This window comes from Aythya marila (assembly GCF_965140915.1).
Source record: "Aythya marila genome assembly, chromosome: 5".
In the NCBI taxonomy this organism is placed as follows: domain Eukaryota; kingdom Metazoa; phylum Chordata; class Aves; order Anseriformes; family Anatidae; genus Aythya; species Aythya marila.
In genome coordinates this window covers 47,656,023-47,678,752 of record NC_139046.1, presented here as the reverse complement: position 1 = coordinate 47,678,752, position 22,730 = coordinate 47,656,023, and the positions used below count along the sequence as shown (strand labels likewise).

General features: G+C 40.1%; 1 protein-coding gene across 3 annotated transcripts in view; it reads left to right on the top strand.

The window, feature by feature from the left end:
* SHANK2 (SH3 and multiple ankyrin repeat domains 2) overlaps positions 1 to 12,396 on the top strand; it is a 348,938-nt gene extending 336,542 nt beyond the window's left edge. For all 3 annotated transcript variants that reach the window (XM_082761588.1, XM_082761589.1, XM_082761590.1), the window contains one exon: positions 8,062 to 12,396. In XM_082761588.1, coding sequence (XP_082617714.1) covers positions 8,062 to 8,635 — 574 coding nt within the window. In that variant the 3' untranslated portion in view covers positions 8,636 to 12,396. The remainder of the gene's footprint in view (positions 1 to 8,061) is intronic.
* Positions 12,397 to 22,730: the final 10,334 nt, after the last annotated feature.

Genomic DNA, 22,730 nt, shown 5'->3' with positions numbered 1-22,730 from the left:
AAAGGCCTATTTTTACTGCTTTTACTCCTACCTTACCTTTAAAAAAGCTAAATAAATTATAGCCTTTCTAGCCCAATCGCATGACTGACAAAATTTTTTACAAAGTCATAATATATTATGATCAGGGAATACCATCTTGCCAAAGTATTAAAGTTGATATTTAAATTGTAAAGCTAAAATTCTTACAGTTTCACGACTTTTTTCTACTACCGTAAAACCTAGGCCAGCCAATTGTAGAGCTTGTAGCCCTTTTCTTTGAGGTAGCATTAGAAAGGGAGTAAGGAATTTTAGTTCTCAAAACACAAGGATTCCTCTGAATTAAAGAAAAGTGATAAAAAATGCGTATATCTGTTCATATACTTCAGCCAAAGAGAAGCCATGGGAAGTGTTATAAATAGTAACGTTGTTCACATGCTCGCTTGGGTTCTGCTCATAGCACTAGGAGCCTGACGAAATTGAAATATATATTTCTTCATTGTGAAATATATGAAGCTTCACCCAGGTACCAGTTCTAAATATCTCTAGGAGCTATTTTTATACAGCCAGTAGACATACAAATGTGGTTCAGTCACGGCAAGTGCACCGTCAGGGTAGCATAGAGGTGAATTAAATTGTAGATTGTTTGGTAACGGCTTGTTAGAGAAACCCATGAAATAGATCTTCTTTATATGTTTTTGATAAATGAGGATTATGAAGAGACTGTTTTACAGTGCTGAGCAGCATTTCTCTCTCAATTATTACATTAAAAAAGGACCCTATCTAGTTTCTTTTCACTGTACATTGGTTTAGCAGTAATTCTACACTGTGTATTTATAGTTTGCCGTGGTTCTTATGGAGACACCAAGCTTCAAGATTTTTAAATAGAGCATGGAAATGCCTGGCTGGAAACCATCTGCTTCTCAGAGGCAGTGACCAGCCGTGGGATGGGAAGAGGAGACTGGTATGGAAGAAAAAAGAGGAAGGATGCATTTGCTTAGTTTGCACTAATACAAGTATAATTGAGGGACTTGATCAGAAGGTTCTGGACTAGAGCTTTTGAATGAGTGCTTGCTAATCCCACTCCTAATTTTGGCCATCATCTACTTTAAGAAATTTTGGAGATTATTCATGGTGATGCAAATTTTTATTTGCTCTGTCCATGTAGTCAGGCTCTTAAATCAGAGGCCACAACATCCAGTCATCGCTTCCTCCATTTCTGCCCAGCCTTCCTTCCTGGAAAGGTTTGGGACATTTGGATACAGGTCTCTACCTGAGCCAAATACCCAGAGCTCAGGCTCCCTTGGTGACCTCTGTTTGTGGTTCCTGCCCCTGGGCTTGAACACACAGGGGTGCAGAGGTTTAAAAGTGCAGCCCAGAGAGGTACCTGCACTCTGCAAGCCAGGTGGAGAGGAGGGGAAGGGTAACAGCATCGCTGACTGGTGCACTATAAATGCAGCAGTGCTATAAAGGCACTCAAGAAGCTACTGACTTGCATACGGAGCTGATAAAAGTCAGGGGGACAAGGTTACTGCAGGGTTTTTGTCAGGTTAAGAGAGGAGTGCTTGCTCTGTCTGTGAACCCAGCAGTTGCTTAGTGACATAATGATCAAGTGCAAGCCTGCAAGATGGACTGAATAACACCAGCGTGATTAACGCAAAATAGACCCCGTGGCTGCGAAGGAGAAGAAACTTAACCCCAGTGCAAACATCATCCTTCTGCCACCACTCCCGTGTACTAATAAGGAATAACGCACAGCCGCCGTTCCTGCTCTCTGCCACCACCTTACCGAAATGATCGATAACTTTGCTGTAGGGAGGAGCTATTTATATTTCAAATGGTGCTCATGTTTCTCCGCCTGTGTTTGCAGAACATCCCCATGGCCTCTGTGGCAGGTTGAGCGTCACTCCTGGTAGTGGGAAGCACTCATTGCAAACGTGGGAGTTGTAGAGGATGCTTAACCACGCAGGATCAAGTCCTCTAGGAAAAATAACCTGTATTGTGTTGGCATAGCAAGTTTTAAAGGTGAAACTGTCTATGGTCAGGGCTTTTGTATATCTCTAAGGGGTTTCTTACCTGGAAAAGTTCCCATTTTTTCACAAACAGGTAAGGCAGAACTGAATTTAGCAGTGAGTCCTGCATGGGGACTGATCGTACATTTGGTTTCTTGTAAAATGTCTCCAGATTTCACAGATTATGAAATGTGTGTTTTGTGGAATAGTTCTCAAGCCTTGATTTTTCAGTTTAATGTTGTCCCATTAGCTTCACTTCATGTTGTTAACCATTTGTCAGCCAATTTCACAGGATTGCTTACTTTGTCAGTAATTTTTGCAGTTTTAGTCATTCCATTTTGTCATTTTTATTTGCTCTCATGACTGCTGTTGTCAGAAGAGGGTCATGCTGAAGTGCCATGAAGTAAGTGACAACAATAAAGCATAGAGTATGTTGTGCATTCTGCTTCTTTTTAATGCTCACTCACTGTTACTGCATTTTAGTAATTCTGATGTTGACTTTTTATACAAATGTGGATTAGATCATCCTAATCCAGAAATGGTAGCCATTCCAGAACCATGTAAGGGTTTCTCAAACTGAAATAAAAGCCACTTTTCATCGGACAAAATTCAGCAAAAGTTTTCATAACATGAGCACCTAAGAGTGGATTCCTGAACTTATGCTTGGACACCTAAATAGGGGACATTGTTTTTCAAGCATGTCAAAATTCTGCTGGATTTTTTAGGGTGTTTTTTGGAGGAAAGGGAGTGCAGTTTTACATGCTTATGTGAGCTTTAAAGTAAAGACAAACTAGACCTTGAAATAATCAAGCTGTGCGGCAGTGGTAACTGATAATCTTTCCTCATTGGAAGCTGTGAGATTTTCTCTTTTCCTTCCAGCTTGCCTTGACCTTTTCTCTTCCAGCTCTCCAAGAAGAGAGGGTTGAGCCCACCTCCTGGTCCTCTGCCCCTCATCAACACCTTGCCCTTGCTGTCTGCTTCCAGATAGTTGTGCCATTCGCATCAAAAGTGTTGGTCTCGAACAGCCTCCCAAAGACCTTTAGTGATTATTCCTTGCTTCAGCTGAACAGCGTTACCTGCAACAGACACTAACCATTTCTCAATTCTTCTCACTAAATAATGCTATTATAAGAAGCTCTGTATCCTGCCAGTCATCACATCAATGCTTGTTCTTAATCTTCCCCCAAAACAGACAATTATTGCCTTACTTTTCTAACATGCAATTTTCCTTTGACAATCCAAAAATACAGTAAAAATATTACAAGAGATGAAGGCAAAGTTTTGGTTTTGCATGTTCTCAGAAATCTGTGAAAAGTTATTTTCCCACAGTACCTCTGTATAGGGTCTCTTTTCTCCCACTGGTTCTCTTGATAAGCTTTTTTCTCCAAAGCAGTGGAAAAGCTTTGTCGGAGAGAGCAAGTCTTTTGGCAAGATACAGAATATAATAGCTCTCAAGAATGCATAATTATTTGGGGGTTTTATTGGTAGTGTTGTTGTTTTGGTTTGGTTTGTGTTTTCTTTGGTTGGTTGGTTGATTGGTTTGTTGGTTGTTTTTTTTTAGATGAGAGGCTCCTAGGACCTATTGCAGCATGCCATCTTTCACTGATTTGCATTTGATATTAAGTTAACAGTAAATTTGAATCCTGCAAATCCAATTTAAAATTTAAAAGAATTTCTTGCCTAGAAGCTGTGTTGATGGCTTTTCTACTTGGAGACATAGGAATTATATATTGTGGTTTTAATACGAGACAGCATAATAGGCATTGCCATCAGTGCAGTCTTACAGCAGCAAATGTTTACAAATTAGTACCATATGCTGATTCTAAAAGGGCAAATTTTATTTAAAATTATTATCAGACTTTTCACCTTTTTAAAATGAAATTTGGGTTTAGGCAGCTTTAATATAGATTTAACATGTTTAATATAACAGATGATCAAATAAAGCATACCAAAATTGCTCTTATTAAAAATCTGGAAAACCCACAACACAACACAAACATGCCTGCTCCCCAGCTGGAATGTACTTGCCCCCTTACTGACCAGGATACCAGCCATCCATGAAATGCAGGACAGCTGATAGTTTCAAGACTGCATCTGCATCACAGACTGGACTGTAGATGTCAAAAAATATAATTTGGGATGGATAGGAGTTGCACAAAGGCATGTATTTTTTCCTTGTATTACAATCGCAGTACACCAGTCTCTGTAGCATGTTGGATTTGATATGGCAAGTGAAACAAGGGGCGAAAGAGGGAAAAAGAATCTTGGAACAAAAGAGTTAGGATGGGAAGTCTGGAAATGTAATTGTGGGCTTCAGCAGGCTCGCATGACCTTCGTGAGGCTGTCTGCCTTGTGAAGGCTGCAGAGCCAGCCGCAGAGCCAGCTGGAGCACAGCAGCCAGGAACAGAGCACAAACTTGGTTTTGCAGGTTGCTGAGTAATTTTGCAGACAGCAGTGACCTCAAGTTGCTGTGGTTACATTTCCTCTGATCTTCAGCTGGTTATTGTAAAACTAGTCCTAAATAGGACTGCTGTGGCAGCAGTGAGGACGTGTACTGACTCACAAACTCATCTGTATTCCCAAGTGTGCAGAACATCTAATAACCTCCTCAGAGGAGGTGTGGTGCCGTAGGAATAAGTCTGTTAATGAAGTGCCCCGAGCTGTCTGATAAAAGGGTTAACATTTCTATTAGATTGAGTACTGGTGTGGCTATAAACTGAGCTGGTGTTGAAACCTCATTAATCAGCTAAAATATTTTTCTTATCATAGTTCCAGAGTCATATTTTAATAGTCAGTAGTCCTGAACCCATGGTCTGAGGAAAGGAAGGTGCCCACAGACCTTTTAATGCTGCCTGTAGCCATGAGAAGCCACTGCTCTGATCCAGGCTGACAGAAAGAGCAAAGCCTTTTCTCACCCAGTATTACTGCCTGTGCATCTGAGGTTAGGTAACATTAGTCTAAAGAATACTTAAAATAAGAGCACATGGTTTTCTTTAGGGGATTTTGTTTTAGAGGCTTAATGTAGTTTATTTAAGGGGATAGTGAAAATGATCTCCTGAACAAGGACGTACGGGGAGTCTATGAAATGAACCATACAGAGAAGCAGCAGCAGAAATAAGTTAAAGCAGATGTACCTGAATGAACCTAGAGCTGTTAGTCAGGTAACAGAAGTGATCTGTCAGTGCCTACCATTATAGAAGATAAATTTGCACCATCCATTTGATATTGTCATGAAAGATGTGAATACAAAACTCTAATTTCTCGTATTTGCAATACAGGAAGTTTAAGTAAAAGGGTCACCGCAAATAAAGAGAGAGGGAGAAATTTCCACATTTATGCAAAACTCATCCTGCCCTTCTTTCAATCACTAGGGCAACATTATCATAACCTTTTTCAAAGGAAGGGTTTTTTGGATTTAAAATTATATCATGCCTTATTAAAGTGCGTGAGACTCCTAATACTAAGTAGGTAGAAATAATTTGTTCCCCTTGGTTAGTAGAATTTAATAGTTTCTTGCCATAGACTTCTATGTGTAAGAAGGCTTAGCTCTAGCCCTGGAAGACAATGAAAGCCATTAAGCTCCAAACAAATCACTGGAAGCACTCAAAACCTTGCCAAGTGTTTCCTTTCTTTTTTAAATTACAAAGACATAAGTGCTGAAAGTATTTTTCCTACTGTGTTTTAAGTGAAGTACTGATCTTTCAGCTCTCAAAAAGATCCCCCTGTTCCCATTGAAATACATGGAACAACTTGTGGGAAATCAGTGGGATTGCTCATGCGAATAACATGTACGTTCTCCAGAAAGTTATTCTTAGTGCTTCTCTAATAACACAGTGTTGGAGCCCAATTTGAATGAGACTCGCTGTGATATGAGCGTGCTCTGAAGCTCAGTATAGCAGTGCTGTAGGTTACCTGACGTCTAGGTTTGTTAATTATGGGCTGAAGCCCCAGATGTGATGCAGGGAGTATGTAGGAAGAGGGCTCACAACAGGTTGCAGCAAACCAAGGAAACACTGAAGAAAGATTCCAGTTCAAGGCTACCAGGACTTACAAGAGTAACTGTGGCTGCAGTAGGGCTCAAATGAGAGAAAGGGATTAATAGCCAATTATCATTGCCCCAGGTGAGCTGCCTACATTTCTTCTTTTGGGTAACGGATGAGTAGTTCACAGGGATAGCAGGTTAGGATAGATGTTGAGGAAGTGCTGACACCCCCATCTTTTTAATTAAAATTGTAACCACTGTTTTAGTCAGGATGTGGGCAACCAAAGTCCAGTCACTCCCTTTCCATGGGCATTCATAATTACATTGCACTGAGAAACAAATCCAGTGAGACAGGCTAACCCTAGGCACCATATCCTCCACCCCAGCAGCCCCAGTGCTCTGCAGGCAGCAGCAAAGCCTCCATGATTCTCTAGGACAGAGGAGCACAAGAGGAGCTCACAGTTATAACAGGTGCTCACAGCTGATCTAGTGGTGAGGGTTGTGTCCAAGAGAGAGCAGATGTGGGGTTTGACCCCTGCTGGATAGATCATTTTGGCACTTCATTTCCTGGCCGTTAACACAAAATCTTTAAGCAGTCATTCAGGAAGAGCTGAATGACTGCTGAATGAAGACCCCAGCTTCTTCCATAAAGGCACTTTAAAGATGGGGGCTCCAGAACCACGCTCTTCCTTTGGCTCTGTAAGATCTTTTCTGCACAGTGGTGAATCTGCATTATTAATAAAAGCATTTGTATCTGCCATTGTGCACCAAAGCCATCCTTCGTTCTGCTCTAGGCATGACTGGTCAGGCCTGGGGACAGTCTGGCGCTGAGATAAAGAGGTCTTCAGTCAGTGTCTGCATGAGAAATCTATCCACAGCATCCTCCAGGTCATCTTCTGGAGTCTGTGGCATCACTTCAAAGATAAATAAATCCTTTGGTCAGGAAATGCATGAAATTAGTTGGCTGAAGGTGTCCCTCATTGGTATTTTAAAACTGAAAAACTCTGGAGCCTTCTGGAGAAGAAGTTCAGTGGAAGATCCTGTAGCACGCAGGCTGCCTGGCAGAATTGTCCTATGAAGAGTAAGGGCCGTGGGATTAAGCATTGTGTGAAGTGAGCAGACCTGAACCCGGACCTTCTGCTTCTAAGTTTCTTCTGTGGCCACCAGACAAAAGTTGGCTTGTCTGCTCCTTCACCCACCCTGACAGCCTCAGCAACAGTTAGCCTCTCGACCAGTTTCGTGTCTGTTTAGTCTGTAATCTGCAATTTCCTTTAGGCAGGAGATAGGTGCCAGCGACTAGATTACTACCACATCACCCCTGGGCACACAGAATAAGAATTTTGTCTCTGTTAGTTTTTTAGTGAAACTGCCAAAGTATAATTTCTGGTCAGAAAGAAAAAAAAAAAAAAAAAAAAGACAAAAATGTCCTTTTATGAACCTTAGAAGACAGTTTTATTTTTAAAGCGTGACATGGTCAGCTGAGCAGAAAGGGAAATAAGAGGAGTTTGGGAAGCATTTGGGAAGCATCAACAGGATTACAAACACACATACCCAAAAATTCACTGAGTAGATAGATGTACAAAGATCCAAAACCTGAGCTAATAATATGCTTCCAATACTTTCCATAGCTACTATTATTTGCTATGTTACCTCACGGTGTGTTGGACTGACAGGCTAAAACAGCAATGAAGGACTCACCTCTCCATGCAGTCCAAGGAAGATCAACTCCCGATTGCACTGCAAGGGTAAAACAAAGTGGCTGTGTGCTTATTACAGATGGTGTTTCTCATTTAGCCGTGAGTCCATTTGTTGTAGACTGAAAAAGGAAGAATGTGTTCTGCAACGTCTTTTTCTGAACTGCTCATAAGCAAAGGTTTTGCAATCTATGCTAATCAAAGGTAATCCATGGCTTACCATTTATTATTGTTTTATGGGAAAGATTCGATGACTTTTAACCTGATATTGCTCCTTTAAAAAATACATATGTATATATTCTAACATTCCAAAGCCATGTTTGCCACGTGTTGATATGGACAGACTTTCAGATGGTAGCTGCTCTGTCTAACTTTCTGTGTCTGTTTACAATTTCAGGAGCACAGAAGTCATGAGTACTGTCTCAGGTACACGAAGTACAACAATCACTTTTACTGTCCGACCTGGAACCAGCCAGCCGATCACACTGCAGAGCAGGTCCCCAGACTATGACAGTAGGACCTCAGGAGCAAGACATGCTCCAAGCCCTGTGGTTTCACCAACAGAGATTAATAAAGACATCATGCCTGCTCCTCTGACTGCTTCTGCTTCAGCTTCATCTCCTTCTCCAACTTTGTCCGATGTATTTAGCCTACCCAGCCAGCCCCCTTCTGGGGACTTATTTGGCTTGACCACAGGGCGCAGCAGGTCTCCTTCTCCCTCAATATTACAACAGCCAATCTCAAATAAGCCTTTTACAACTAAGCCTGTCCACCTGTGGACTAAACCAGATGTGGCAGATTGGTTGGAAAGTCTAAACTTAGGTGAACATAAAGAAACATTTATGGACAATGAAATAGATGGCACTCATTTACCAAATCTACAAAAGGAAGATCTGATAGACCTTGGAGTGACTAGAGTTGGGCACAGAATGAACATAGAAAGAGCTTTGAAACAGCTGCTGGACAGATAAGAATAGCTATTTTGCCTCACAAACTTCTGTTGATAACTAGAGATGGGCTGGTACTGAAATACCCCAAATGCCTTGTCTGTCTGCGAGTGCCAGCAAAATTAGGGGGGGAAAAACAGTTTAATTCCTGGTACTCAGGTAATGCAGACTGTATGCTACATGCCCAAACGTAAATCTAAATATGTACACGAGTGGGGCCATTTTATTTCAAAGTTGTGGGGAGATATGAGAGAGAGAGAGAAAATTGTTAACTTTAAAAATATTCTATTGATAATACCCTTCTGCTGCAACAATTACATACCAGTTTTCTTTCATCTTAAAATTGCAAGCAATGTTATTTTATTTTTTTTAATTGAAAGGCACTGTATTCTCTTCTTGACATTCATTCAGTCTCCCAGCAGGCTTCCTTCCCCAACCCTTAGTTTATTTTAAGAGGACAGATTGCTTCATTACCACTCAAATCTGTTTTTGTTAGTAGAGGCACACTATTGTGACAGGTACAAGAGTTCATATTACTGTTTTTTACTAGTTTAGTTCTCTGATTTATTGGCAGAGAAGCTGGTTGTTCTGCTGGAATTAGTTCAAAGGTAACCTTGCTCTGTTTTACCTGGTATTTCTTTATTTCTGCAGTTATACTTAGCATTCTTCCAAGGTGGCAGAACAAGTTCAACACATGCTCCATTGCTGTGACCTGTAAGACGATGCAGAAGTTTCATAAAAACTGAGAAGTAATGCTCACTTAGAGGTACAATAAAATGAAGCTAGTTTGAACCTGAGACCCCCAGTTTTCAACCAGCTAAACTACTGCTAAGTTGCAATATGAACTCTACAAGCCAGAAAAAAAAAATAATAATTGTTTTTTATGTACAGAGGCACCTTTTGGACTTCACAGTCAGATACACAAATATGCTGAACCCTGAGTGATACCGTTTAATTCAGTGAGTGCTTAGCTATTTTGAATATCAGGCCAAGAAAGAATAAAAAGATAGATGAATGTTCCCATTGAAGTCAATGGGAAGGGTGCCAGTGTTTTAAGAGAGGGATTTCAGCCTGTTAGCAGAAATGGAAATAGTTCAGCCTGCTAAAAAAATGAACAAGGTAAATAATAAAAAAAAAAAAAGCTAATGCCAAGATGGAACGAGGTCTATATTGTCCCAGCATGTGCATGTTAGGGGGCCAGGGGAACTGGTAGGTATCCAGTTTCTCATTTTTATCACTGTTAACAAGTATTGGCTTCTTGACAAGGACAGCAGACAGAGCACTTCACGGGGAGCTGAACACTTCCCGTTGGCCTCCCGTGATCTCCTTGCACGGCTGCCAGTGGGGTGGAAGCAGAGAGTGTGCCCTGCTCCAAACCTGGCGGTGTGGCTGAGCATTGCCTGGGTGGTGAGCCCAAGAGCTTTCCTGGAGACTTCAGTCAGCAGGGGGGAACACATAGATTTGGTCAATCTGACTTTTTTTTTTCTCTTTTTTTTTAAGTTAACAAGTCTCTCTCTGCATGTTTGACCTCCCCTTGTAATTAACACCTCTTAATATCTGTGAGTTTTGTAGGTCTTTATTAACATAATACTCAAGTTGTTCAAGGTGGGTAAATTGTGTGTGGATGGCTAGACTGCCTACCTACCATACTTTCAGGTTCTCTTACATTTTGCAAGGTACCTGAACTTTCTTTCCTTGATATGGTCCTTCATATGGTCCAGCCTATCTCTAATTTTTTTATTGTGATTATTTTTGCTCACGAACAAGTGTCTAATTAGGTCTGCAACAGCCCTAGTATGAGTACATAAAGTTTAGCATTTTAAATATCTTTCTTTACTGCAAGTTTAAATAGTTGTACAGATAGTTTATAAGCACAATATTTTAAGAAAATAAGTGGCTGGTCTACTGGGCAGCCTTTGTGCCACTTCAGTGCTAGAAAGTGAAAAACAACAAAAAAAAAAAAAACTTTTGTGGTTTAATACTATTTCTGTGGAATAATTATAAAGTCTTGACCTTTTTAAAATCAACCTCATTTGGATGCATCTGAACCAGCAGAGCTGTGTTATATTTTCTATCTTTGCTAGAACTTCTACAAAGGAGGATGAATATTTCTTCAGAAGTGGTTATAGTTACCAATGCATTGGATACTCATTAAAAAAAATAAAAACTTATTTAGCCTCCTGCCCCCTTTACGGAACAACAAATCTTTTGACTTAACATCTGTTACTACACTATATTTGTATTTGAAAGTTCCAAGTAACCTTGTAATAAAAATCAAATACTAAGGCATTTTACTTTCAAGAGTACTGAATTTTTCCATAGGTGTTGTAGAAAATGACAGTCTCATTCAGATAGTCAATACAGGCAACTTGAGGCCATCAGATACTTTAAGAAGTGTAAAAATGGTAATTTAGCCATCATTGTCTTCCATTTGGTGATATGACAGAATTCAGTAAATAAACCACTAATGCCATGCTCTTTTTTTGTTTCTTTGGGTACAGTTGATATTACCTCTATAATATGTGCCAGAAAATACATTAGAAACTATGGTAGTAAAAGACAATGTAGAAGTTGACTTTTAAGCTGCTTTTTACTCACAATCTTGTTGTTGGATTTAAGTTTAACAAGTGCTGACATACACAGCAAATTACAGTTGATGGTAATCCCTTTCTTACACAGGTGTGTTTCTTGCTCGTGTATCTTTTCAGGTACTGAAAGCATAGGTACAATACCATTAGCAGAGAAGAGGTTTGAAACATTAAAGAGCTAATGAAATAGTTTATTTTTACATTGTGTCTTTCAAAGTAAACGTAATGAGACCTGAGAGGACCTACTTTCACCAATAAAATGCACCTCTGCCAAGATGAATCGGTCTCTAGCTCTGTTTGATGATTTTGCTACAGAAAGCAATAGTAACAGATACGACGTTGCCTCCGAGTATTTTCGTCAGTCTGGAAATGTTGGGGGGAGGAGAGAAGACCCTTTTATTTCATGCTACTATGATAGTGAAAAACAAGTTGTTAGAGATCTATGAAATACGTTATGATATTCTGGGTTTTAGGATCAACTTTTGTTTATATACTGTAATTTAAATAAATTGCATTTACATGCCTAGTTTCTGTAATATTTGTGTATACAATACCAAAATCTTACAAGATGTAAATTGTGTATAACTGCACAGACTCCTTTCCCTAGGTGTCTGAGAACATTTTAAGTTGAATTCATATATTATAAAATGACTAGATGTGACTGTTGATTTACAGAATTTACATATCACAAAAGTTAATTATTTGTGGTACTTAAGTTAATAAAAATAGTGATTTTTTTCTCAGTTCTTAAAAAGCATTACCCAGTTGATCTGGCGATGATTGTGTGTATGAGCCACAAATATTGATAATTTTTCCATTACATTTTTTCTTTTCTTTTCTAGATATTAATATGTTTCTCGCTATAGTTTGTGTAACAACTTGTGTTCACGTTATCTATGTTGCTGTAATTTTTGTGCTTTAATTCCTCTTATTTTGACTGATTAAAAAATCAAGCTCCTGTAACTTGCACTTTTCCCCAATCCTTAATACTCTTGTATGGCAACCAAAATTACTGTAAGAAATAAATATAATATTGCACTAAGGTTGTGGTTCTGATTGCAAACAGAGAACACTGTCTGGATTTTTATTAAAAAAAAAAAAAAAAGTTGCCAAACTTGCAATCTGATGTTGTATATTGGAAGAGCATAGAATGCTTTAACAAAATGTAGATAGAAATAAGGCAAAACCATTGATTTATTGTCAGGAAAAAACACTTCCTTTTTCTTTCTTTTTTCTTTTTTTTTTTTTTTCTTTTTTTTTTTTTTTTTTCTGGTTAAAGCATTCTTTATGCTTCATATTAGTTTATTTACTGAGTTTGAGATCCATGTTTGAAATTTGACAGGTAAAAATATTTCAACAGGTGGTAGAAAATACTTATCTATTTGCCTTAAGGTGGGTTTCAAATAATCATTGAAATTTTTTTCTTTGCTGAGCGTGTGTGTGGGAATGCATGCTCTCAACTTAGTATTACTGGTTATATGAGGCACTCAGTTGTGGATCTGTTCTGCGACTTAATAAGGCACTGAAACGTTTGGGGGGCTGGAGCTTTTGTAGGCAAGAGAAGCTTTACAGGCAGGAAAGGAACCAGTGCTCCTTAGCAGAACTTGTGCCTCTGGTGCCTAAAAAATGTACCGGCAGGACATATTTGTACTGTGAATAAATAATGTTTGAAGTGGGGGGGAAAAAAAAAAAAATCTTTTGCTTTAACTGTTTTTTCTATCTTTAAATGGTGGTACAATGAAGATTTTTTTTCTAAGATATTGGAATAAATGCCTAGAACTGTTGCCATTTGGTTTCACATGTTCCTTAAATATTATTCTCTTCCTCAGATGTTGTTCTAGTTCATCTTTTTTTGTAGTTACCTAATATTTCACTCATATTTTTCCAACAAAATTACTTGGCAGCTTTGTTTTGCTAAGAAACATAGCAGGAAAAAAAAAAAAAAAAAAAAAAAAAGCGCCTTTGTTTTATTTCAGGTACTGTGGCAATCTAGTGATAAACACCTGTATATCTAAATAAAGTCAGGTATTTACAGAGCAAAACCAAGAGTGCTTTGCAGTTGTTAATGTTTTGTTGGTCAAAGAGAAGATTTTGCTCATTGCTGTTGTAGTGTACATTGTTGTGTTTTGTCTTGTTCTTGTGTTGTTTGTTTCCTTTTTTGTTGTTCTTGTTGTTTTGTTTTTGTATTTTCATGCATTTCATGGTTTTTCATTCCTTGTGTCCAAAACCATGAAAAAAACAGTAGCTATGATGGGACATCCAGAATAGCAAGATAGTAACAGTACTTCAGAACAAGGGATTAAAAAAAAATAAATAAATCGTGTGCCTTATAATTTTCAACATAGATGAACTACACTGTATTTAACACAAAGAGCTTTATCTTCCAGGAATTACAGTATCTGACAAAAAGAGCTCATTGTGCTGTCTTCTGAAGTGAGAAGTCCATATCACTGCATTAGGAAAAGTAGTTGGAAAAACTGAAATGATTTACATCTCACTTAAAAACATTGTTGTCATGAAACTGATTTGAAGACCTTTGTTCAAATCTCGTAAATGGTAGGAGTGAGTGTAGGGTCAATGAAATGAGACTGTTATTTTTGGTTCAATTTACTACCATAAATATACACTTAGTTATTAATGTAGTTGACATGTACTGTGTATCAAAGACAAGGTAACAAAAATAAATGCAGTGGACGCATTCTGTAGTCTGAAGAAGCTGGTTCTATAACGCTGACATCTAGTGGAATGTGATGGACATAGTCACAGAGCAATATCTTAAAACATGTATTTATTTTAAACAATTGTCATTCTTTTACAAGAAGTCATTTTAGCTTTTTATTATTATTGTAAGTTGGCCTAAATATTTAAGTCAGAAAAAAAAGGCTGACTATAATTTTACGAATTATTCATTGAATGAGAAACCTTTAAAGAACTGCAATGTTTTTCTAGTCTATATGTGGTTGTGTTTTAGCAATTTCATGTTTTAAATGTTAGCATCTCCATATGATCCTTCATCTGCATTGAGCATGTTTTTTAAATAAGAATGTATTTTTTGTCGCCAGTGCTGCAAACTTGGACTGTTTTGAACAATTTCAATCAAACATTGCAATCCGATGAACAACAGCTGTTTCAGATCCAACCTGCAAATGACTGCAAGGCTTTTAGATTAGGTATTAGTTCAGAATAGCTGGTGGATTTTTTATCAAATGTACTTGCAGAATTGACATTTGGTTTCTCAAGGAAAAAATTGTTTTCCTCACAACTGATGCTAGAAGGAATACATGCACATGTGTGTGAGTTCTTGTATGCTTTTAATGTAAAGGTTCTCGGACAGCATTAGAAATCAATGTACAAATAGGACACCAGTGTTGCATGTGCTTACAAATGTATTGGAATAAATGTTGCAGTGTACCTTTTTGCTTTGAAAATCTGAAGAGAATACAATATACAGAAAACTCAAAATGTAATTCATGTTTTAATGGGTTATTTTCCACTGATACCTATGCATTATTTAATTGTCTCTAATCTCCTAGTTTCCTTACATACTTAAAAACATTTTAAAGCAATTTCTTAAAACTTATGAAAGTCTTGAAATAGCTGAAAAGGAGGCTTGGGGGAGATAATAGGTAACCTCTCTGCTGCACAGCCTTTTGAAGTCTTTGATTCACTTTCTTAAGGATGTTCTTCTTCAAAACAAATCCTGAGGGAAACACAGTGTTGTTACGAGGGTGTAAAAAATTCATGGCTCCCTAAATGAGCTCTCATTTGTCCATAATGGATTTTGAGAACCGCCAAGTTTGGCACTCCATTAAAAAGAAAAAAAATCAGTGAGGAACTATTGCGATGATGTCTTTCATTTTTCATTTTGATTTGACCTTGTTGGCGTGTTTTGAGGTCTCCTTTGAACCTAATATCAGCTCTTTCAAGCTGTGCAGGGACGAAGTCAAAGTGAGAAGTCAAAACCTCTTATTAGCGGAGAACAGATAGAAAGGTGACCAAAACAGAATCTGAAGTGTTGTTTACTTACTAGTCCACATGCAGTGCTGAAAAATAAACAAAAATAATTTCTTTTTCATCTGAACATGGTTGAATATGAGCTCTGTGTCCAATTGTGCATAAAATATCTGAAATCTGTAATAATGGTCATTTTCTGCAATATAGGGAGCACCCAAAACAAGGGTAGGTGATTTCCAGAAGATATTTCGCAATTTTTAGAAAAGGTGTTTTCTTGCAGAGAAGAATTCTGCACAGGTGGTGTATATTCAGAGCACAGCATTTATGCACCTTGCCTTTTAGACATCATTTCTGGACGTTTCCTCACTCAAGAGAGTGTTTTTATAATGCCTTAATACCCTCAGGCAGACTTCAACCCTTTAAAGAAAAGTCACTGGGCTAAAACTGTGTATTAACTGCTTGTGCTGATGAGATGGCTGGTTTATTCACAGGGAAGATCTTTACATCAAATTGCATCTTACACACTTGAAAGATCAGCGCAACGGCAACAGGAAAGATGTGCTTGAACAAAGCACAGCGTTCGTAATCCTTGCCTTGAGTACATGGGACTCCTCTGTTGGAGCTGGCAGAAAGGAAAACCTTGCCTCGATAAAGGCGTACATAATGTGTGGCCCTGAAGAAAGGAAGGCATTTTCAAGGAGGACTGAGGACCTATTATGTGGGAGGGCTGAGGGTGCTCAGGAGAGCTCAGTCTGTGGTTGGTGCTGCCAGGATAGGTGTGGGACACAGCTGCGGGCGAGGTGCTGGCAGCCGGTGCTTACAGCAGATTTTTATGGCTCGGTCTATTTAACCAAGTAAATAGAAGGCTGAAATGAGATGTCTGCTTTTCCCACTCACATGAGTGGGTGAACAGCCAGGAGAGAGATTGTAACTAAAAGGAATGTCAGTGCTAGGAGAAGATGTTACCGACTGGCAACAAATAAATTCAGGTTGGAAACTGGGAGAACATCGCAACAATGGACATGAGGGATTTGCAGCTGGGAAGATCACAGTTCTGGCCTGTGCCACAGGAGCCTATAACTTATTTTACATTAGAAATAGTAATGGATTAATATTGGAGTACTGGATGAAACACCGGAGCGAAGAAACAAAACCCAGGATACACACATGGAAGATGCAAAACCTAACACAAGGCCAATGTGTTCATAAATTTCAAGGAAGGCAGCTATGTACTGGCAGTAGTCTGGCTTGGGAAAGATAAAAAATAATTAAAAACAAACAAACAAACAAAAAGCTAGGAAGCAAACACCTGAATTTGTGTCATCTGAATTTGTGTCACCTGAATCAGAGAGAAACAAATGTAAGCTCTTTTTTAGAGCTTTGCCTTCCCCAAGCCTGTTAGACATCTTTATGGCCATGAGTCCTTACACGTTCCCCACCACCTTCATGCTATCCAGACAGGGGATGCCCAGACAGAGGCATCTGGCCACCATTCAGTTATTTCCTGGAGGGCTGGGCCGGTGACCTGCCTCGGGCAGAGCAGAGGAGGAGCCACCCCGTGCAGGCGCTTCCCAGAGAGGCTGCATCACCGCTAGCCGGAGATCTCTGTAATGTTTCTGGAGGCAACTGAATGACTTTTTCACCCAGGACAGGATTGCAGAGGGATGCAGGCAAGTACAGGTGCAGGCAGGTGGCTGACACCTGCTTGCACTGATGAAGAGGAAGGTGGAAACACTCAAAGAGGACAACAAGCTGGTCTCCAGCTGGTCAGCAGTCACCAGACCTTTTTTACTCAGAACAGTTTCTTTTTCCTGACAGCTCTTGCACTTCCTGGGTATTCCTCATTTTTCATCTAATGCACTCTACTTCACATTAAGTACGTTTCCTTGATTGCTTCCAAACAAAACTTTTTAAACAACAAACAAACAAAACCACAAATGCATTGGCAAACAGCATGCATGAGTGAATTCTTCCAGGCACAGCTAAGACATTTATATTCAGGGAAGGTATGTGCATTCCATGTGGTAAGGTGTGGTAGCAAGGTATTATTATCATATATTATCATTAATACATATATAATATTCATTTTGAAAGCTAGCTAATTTTAACAATAGGTATAAGTGATGGGGAAACTCTCCTGAGCCGAGCCTGTGGTGTCGCAAGCTCCTGAATGTGCCAGGTCATAAGGGCATAAGCACAGAGTGAAGCCTGGGCACAGCCACCCCTCCTGCTGCCTGCCCAGGAGTGATGGAGAACCTGGGGAGTGCCCCAGGCAGCAGGACATGGGGACAAGCACAGCCTGTGTGTGCAGGGAGATGCTGCTCACAGAGTGCATGTGATGCAGAGCAATGGACAGAGTTGTCCAGACTGGGAGTGTTGGTTCTGCAGCCAAGATCTGCTGGGCATAACCCCTTGCTTTTGCTTTCTTGGTGAGCACACATAGAGTGCTCAGTTCCTGACCTGAATCGTCCTTTGTCAGTTTTGCTTACTACCTCGGCTAGCAGGTACTGCTACTGCCCACGATTCTTGATCTTAATTTGGTAAGGGCGGCTATTTCTAGTCATATATGCCTAACTATTAAAATCAGAAGCAGATGTTAGAAGAGCAGTGTTTACGCATCAGGGCTAATAAAGGGCAGGACTTAATCAACCATTTCTAATATGTTTAGAGTCCTTTGATATAAAGAGCATTTTCCTTTATAATATGGATATTTACTACCTCACTGTAAGAACATTTGAGTTTGTATCAATGCATAGTTTTCAGCTTGAAAAGCCGAAGGCCAAAACTAACATCTAAGGCTTACAGAAGGAAAAGGTTATTCAAGTGCAAATTAGCAATAATGCAATTTTAAAAGCAATAGAGTCAGGTAGAACAAGCTCACTGGAGAATTTGTTTCCACATTGCAAAGGAAATAACACCCAATATTTAGTAGAGAAATGTTATTATAAACTTGGAATACTACCAGCCTGTATTTGAGTTCTTATATTACTACATTAAGGAAGATTTTGGTCGCCTTTATTTTTATGAGGGCTTTGTTGACCACATTAAGGTTTCCTGCACTGTTGTGCAAATATAAGGGTGCCAGAGCCCTAAGAGGTTTAGTTAATCAAGACTTTTTCTTGCTGGCATAAATAGTTGAATTCAGGGTAAGATGATACATGCAGTAGTTTACATTTTACCAGAAATGGTAATAGCACTCTTTGTTCCTGGGAATAGAAATTGATCTTGAATTTGAGCATAAAGCTACTAATGCTTATTAGGCTAGAACGTGTGCAGGCCAATGTCCAGGGCTGTTTGACACAGAGGAACACATAAGCTTGACTAATAGCAACATTAATAACAATGCTAGAGCAGAAGTAGTACACATGGTAATGAGCACATATCTACCCAGTACCATGTGGGTTAAATAAACATATACCATTGAAGAAAACTAGTAAGCAGATGAGCTAAGACATGGAACACACTTAAGGTGGGGGGGCCCAACAGACCTGAAAAACATGTCCTAGGGAAAGAGCTGTGCTCGCTTGGTATTTCCCAGCATGGCAAGGGAATATTAGCAGATCTGGCACGTAAAAGAGCTCAGCTTCATTCAGTAAGAGATGGTAGCTTGGCTTTTCTGGGTTTCTAGCAGGAAATACAAGAGCTCCAGCATTGTTTGCTGAGGGAATGAACCTACCTATGAATGCCTGCTCCTTCACTCTGGATCTGATATTCAGCATCTATTTGTCCTTTTCCAAAGTTTCAGCAAACTGTAGTTCCTGTTCAAGATTGAACAAAACACCAAACAAAATTTTAGGAATGTATTTGCACTTCTAATGACCTGCCTGAATTTTAGTTTATCATATGTTTTGCTTTCAAAAAAGGGCCATTAATTACTGGTATAAGGCAACTGCACTGTAGGCTTTATTCTAGAAAACCCAGGCCTTTAAATTTAGATCTTTTACATTAAGTGCAAGACTCTGGACCTTCCTTACAAAATATGACAGCACATTCACTTACAGCAACTACTTGTCATAGAGCACTGTAGAAAGACATAAATCTGATCCAAAATACTTTCTTCCTGAGTTATCAGCTACAAGGGTGGCCAACAGTGCTTAGACAAGGCGAAATGCATTTGAACAGTCAAGAGTAGGGTTGTTTTGCCTGAGTTTTCCCTCACAATGGTACTACCCAGCAATGATCTGGCCATCCTCAAATATCTAGATCACAACAGGAAAATCGGGAGGACAACCAGAAAAAGATACACAGCTCAAACACTCACCCAAAGAGCTGTAACAGCATCTGCATATACCAGGAGCACGTTCAGCTCAGAAGTGGGCAGATGTAAGTGAGCATCTGGAGAAGCAACGGGCCCAACCATTCAAAGAAGGAAACAGGTCAAGCACATTGATAAATGCCTCTCTTTGAGTCAAGTGCCGCCCCAGCAACACTAGGAGCTGCGATGGCAACGCCCTGAAAGCTAGAGAGCGTGTCCATGCAATTCATGGCCCCGCTGCACACTGGTGCACCCAGGCCAAGCTTTCCATGCAGCCCAAGAGCTGTGCTGGCCTCCACGTCTGACCACCTGAAGGCTGTTCACAAGAGAAACCTGTCTGTGGCTGTAGCCAGTCCTACCCACTGCCTGTGCCCCGCAGGGTGAGGCAGGATCACCACAAGCAATGGGATGCAGCCTGAGAGGCGGCAGCACGGGCCTGCACGTCATGGCGCCTTGTGTCACCCCCACACCAGGCGCATGCATATTCATATATACACACACACGTGTACCTGCATTATACACATAGTTCAGATTCACAGTGGTAAAATAAGCTTGAAATGGAAAATGTATGCCTGAAACCTTTGAAATGGATCATTTCCTTCTAAACACAAGCAGGGAGGCCAGACAGGAGAGGGAGAGAGGCCTGTGCCCCACAGGAATACCACAGCAGTGGGCTGTAGGATGGCCTCCATGCCTCCAGCACAAGGTCACACATTCAACAGTTCCCTAGCTTCATCTCTAATCACTGAAGCAAAATATTTCATTATCCAGTTAAAAGGTTTTAATAATCATTCACTGGCAGCTTTACTAGGCTCCAAATGGTGAGGGAAATTGCTCTTAATAAAAACTATAAAGCTTTTTACCTGACATCTTTATAACTAGTGTTGGCAAATATAATATTATTTAGCCTCTTCGACCTCATCACCAAAATGGGCCAGAAAGCAAGCAGTATAATTTGTCTGAGGATTTTGCAGTCATAGGCCTCATGATGTGTTTAAAAGCATCAAGTCAGTAAGTCCCTCAGCGATTTCCCTGCTCCCAACGCGCCTTTAGCCACACCATTTGTCCGAGGTTTATTCTTTCCCTCCTCTGGCAGCGCAGCCACCTGGGTAGCCCGTTAATCCACACAGAAGATCCACCGTGGAGCAGGTTCTCACCGTGCCCCACCTGAGGGCAGGCAGGCCACTGCTTTTACACAGTACATGCTGGCTTTGGGGGAAAGCTATCATGTGCTATCTCGTGACCCTTCGAGGCTCCCTGGCTGGCCGGGCAGTGGGAGATGCAGTGCCCCTTTTCTGCCAGAGCTTTCCAGGGTCTGGGACAAATGTGTCAAGGAAAGCTATTTTAATCAATTCCAATTCCCTTTCTGGATGATGGCCAGGCCACTACTCCGCACACTCAGCATTACGCACTTGAGATCGATTTTTGTTCTTTTCCTCTTTCCATGGACTCGTACATTAATTTCCCTCTCACCAACTGACTTCACAGCTCTGTCTGTAAATCACTGTAGAAGCAGTGTGCTCAACGTGAATAGAATTTGAGGAAGCATCTCCAAATTTAGTAGAAACCAAGCAACATGCCTCCAGACATGAAGGCTCTGCACCCTTGTGCAATGCAGAAAGCCCCCAGCATGGTGTGCACTACCTATGGCAGCTACTCTTGCCCCTCACAAGGAGCCAGTGTGCTACTTTCATGTGAGTGTGCTTAGGGATGGTACATTTCAGGAAATTCCTTCTCTAGTTGATGCAGTTGCTGCCATCATTCACGGTGTGTCTTTGCAGGCAGTTGCGTGGCTCTTGGCTTTCAAGTCAAGGGACTTGAAAACTTGTGCTGAGATTACTGTGACTGTCACCCTTCTGGGTTCAGGAAAGGCTGCAGAGGACACACAGCCCTTGTACAATATAAAATGTTGCTGGTATGCACAGCGACACTTCTGCTACTCACCTGTCCAAGCCAAAGCCTCTCTTCTAAGGAACTTCCTTCTGCTTTGCTTTGTGATGCCCTTGCTTCCCATTCCCCATCCTTGGTAAAAGTCAAAACCTGGTTAGGCTGACCCTTGCTGTTGACAACCTAGTCAGAATTAATGTGTTGGAAATGGCCCATTGCACATAATAAAATAAAATAATTATTGAAATAAAATTATTATTAAAATAAAATAAAATAAAATAAAATAAAATAAAATAAAATAAAATAAAATAAAATAAAATAAAATAAAATAAAATAAAATAGCAAAGCACTCCACAGCTCGAAGGCGTTACAGAAAATAAATGGGATGCAGGAGCATTCTTCACCATCCTCTTAAGCCCGCCATCTGTGCAGACTAAAAATAAAGCAGCAGCTTAAGAAGAAGGTTGATAAAATGCATCCGAGAAATGCTCTGGCATAGCTGTGCAGGCTCTTGGCATGCTTGTGCTGGGCTAACCCTGCACGCTGCCTGGGCCTGAAGGCAGCATAGGGAAGGAAGCACTCATAAGGGATGGAGGAAGCACAGCACACGGGGTACAATAAAAGGTATCTCGCTTCTATGAGAGCTTCCCCACCTCCTACATAACCACCTTTCAAGCCATGGTCTTCTCTCCTTGTTGTCACTAGTAATTATTGCAGAAATAGACAAAGAAAATACTATAAAATAATATAGAACATTTATATATAGAAACAATTCATTGAGTGTTCTTACTACATGCTTAACTGTAATTAATTTAGAAGAATGACATTCAGAAGTGTAAAAACATTGATCGATCAGGCAATGAATAAAATCAGTGCCACTGCTGCCTTTCATCAGCTGAAGACCAGGCATGCTGAGGAGCAACAACTGCATTGTGCCAAGGTGTGATGGATTCAAGGTGTCAGGAAAGCAAATGGCTCACCCAAAGTCAGACAGTGACGCAGGAAGGCATCCATTAACAGAAATTAATGGGGCTCACTTTCTTCTCACATTAGTTACCCACAAGGAGGGCTGTGCCAGCCACTCTGATGATGAATTCAGGGAGTTTAGGGTGTTTTTCTTCAGAAGCAAGTGTTTCAGCTAGCTTGAGCAATTACTACTGATGAATAAGAGTGATCTTAAAACTTCAAGAATTTAATACATCTAATCTCATAGTAGCAATAGTACAGTCATAACACTGCTACCTACATACGATTGGCAAAGTATTATATCAATCTAGCAGAGAACTTCTTGCCACGTGGTGATACTGAGATCAGTAGTTTGAATTAGAGATCAACACCTTCTCCATTAGGTGAGGCAACACACAAATACACTCCCCAAACTTAATCCCCATAATGCTGATGATAGTGTCACCTGATGACATACAGCATACACATG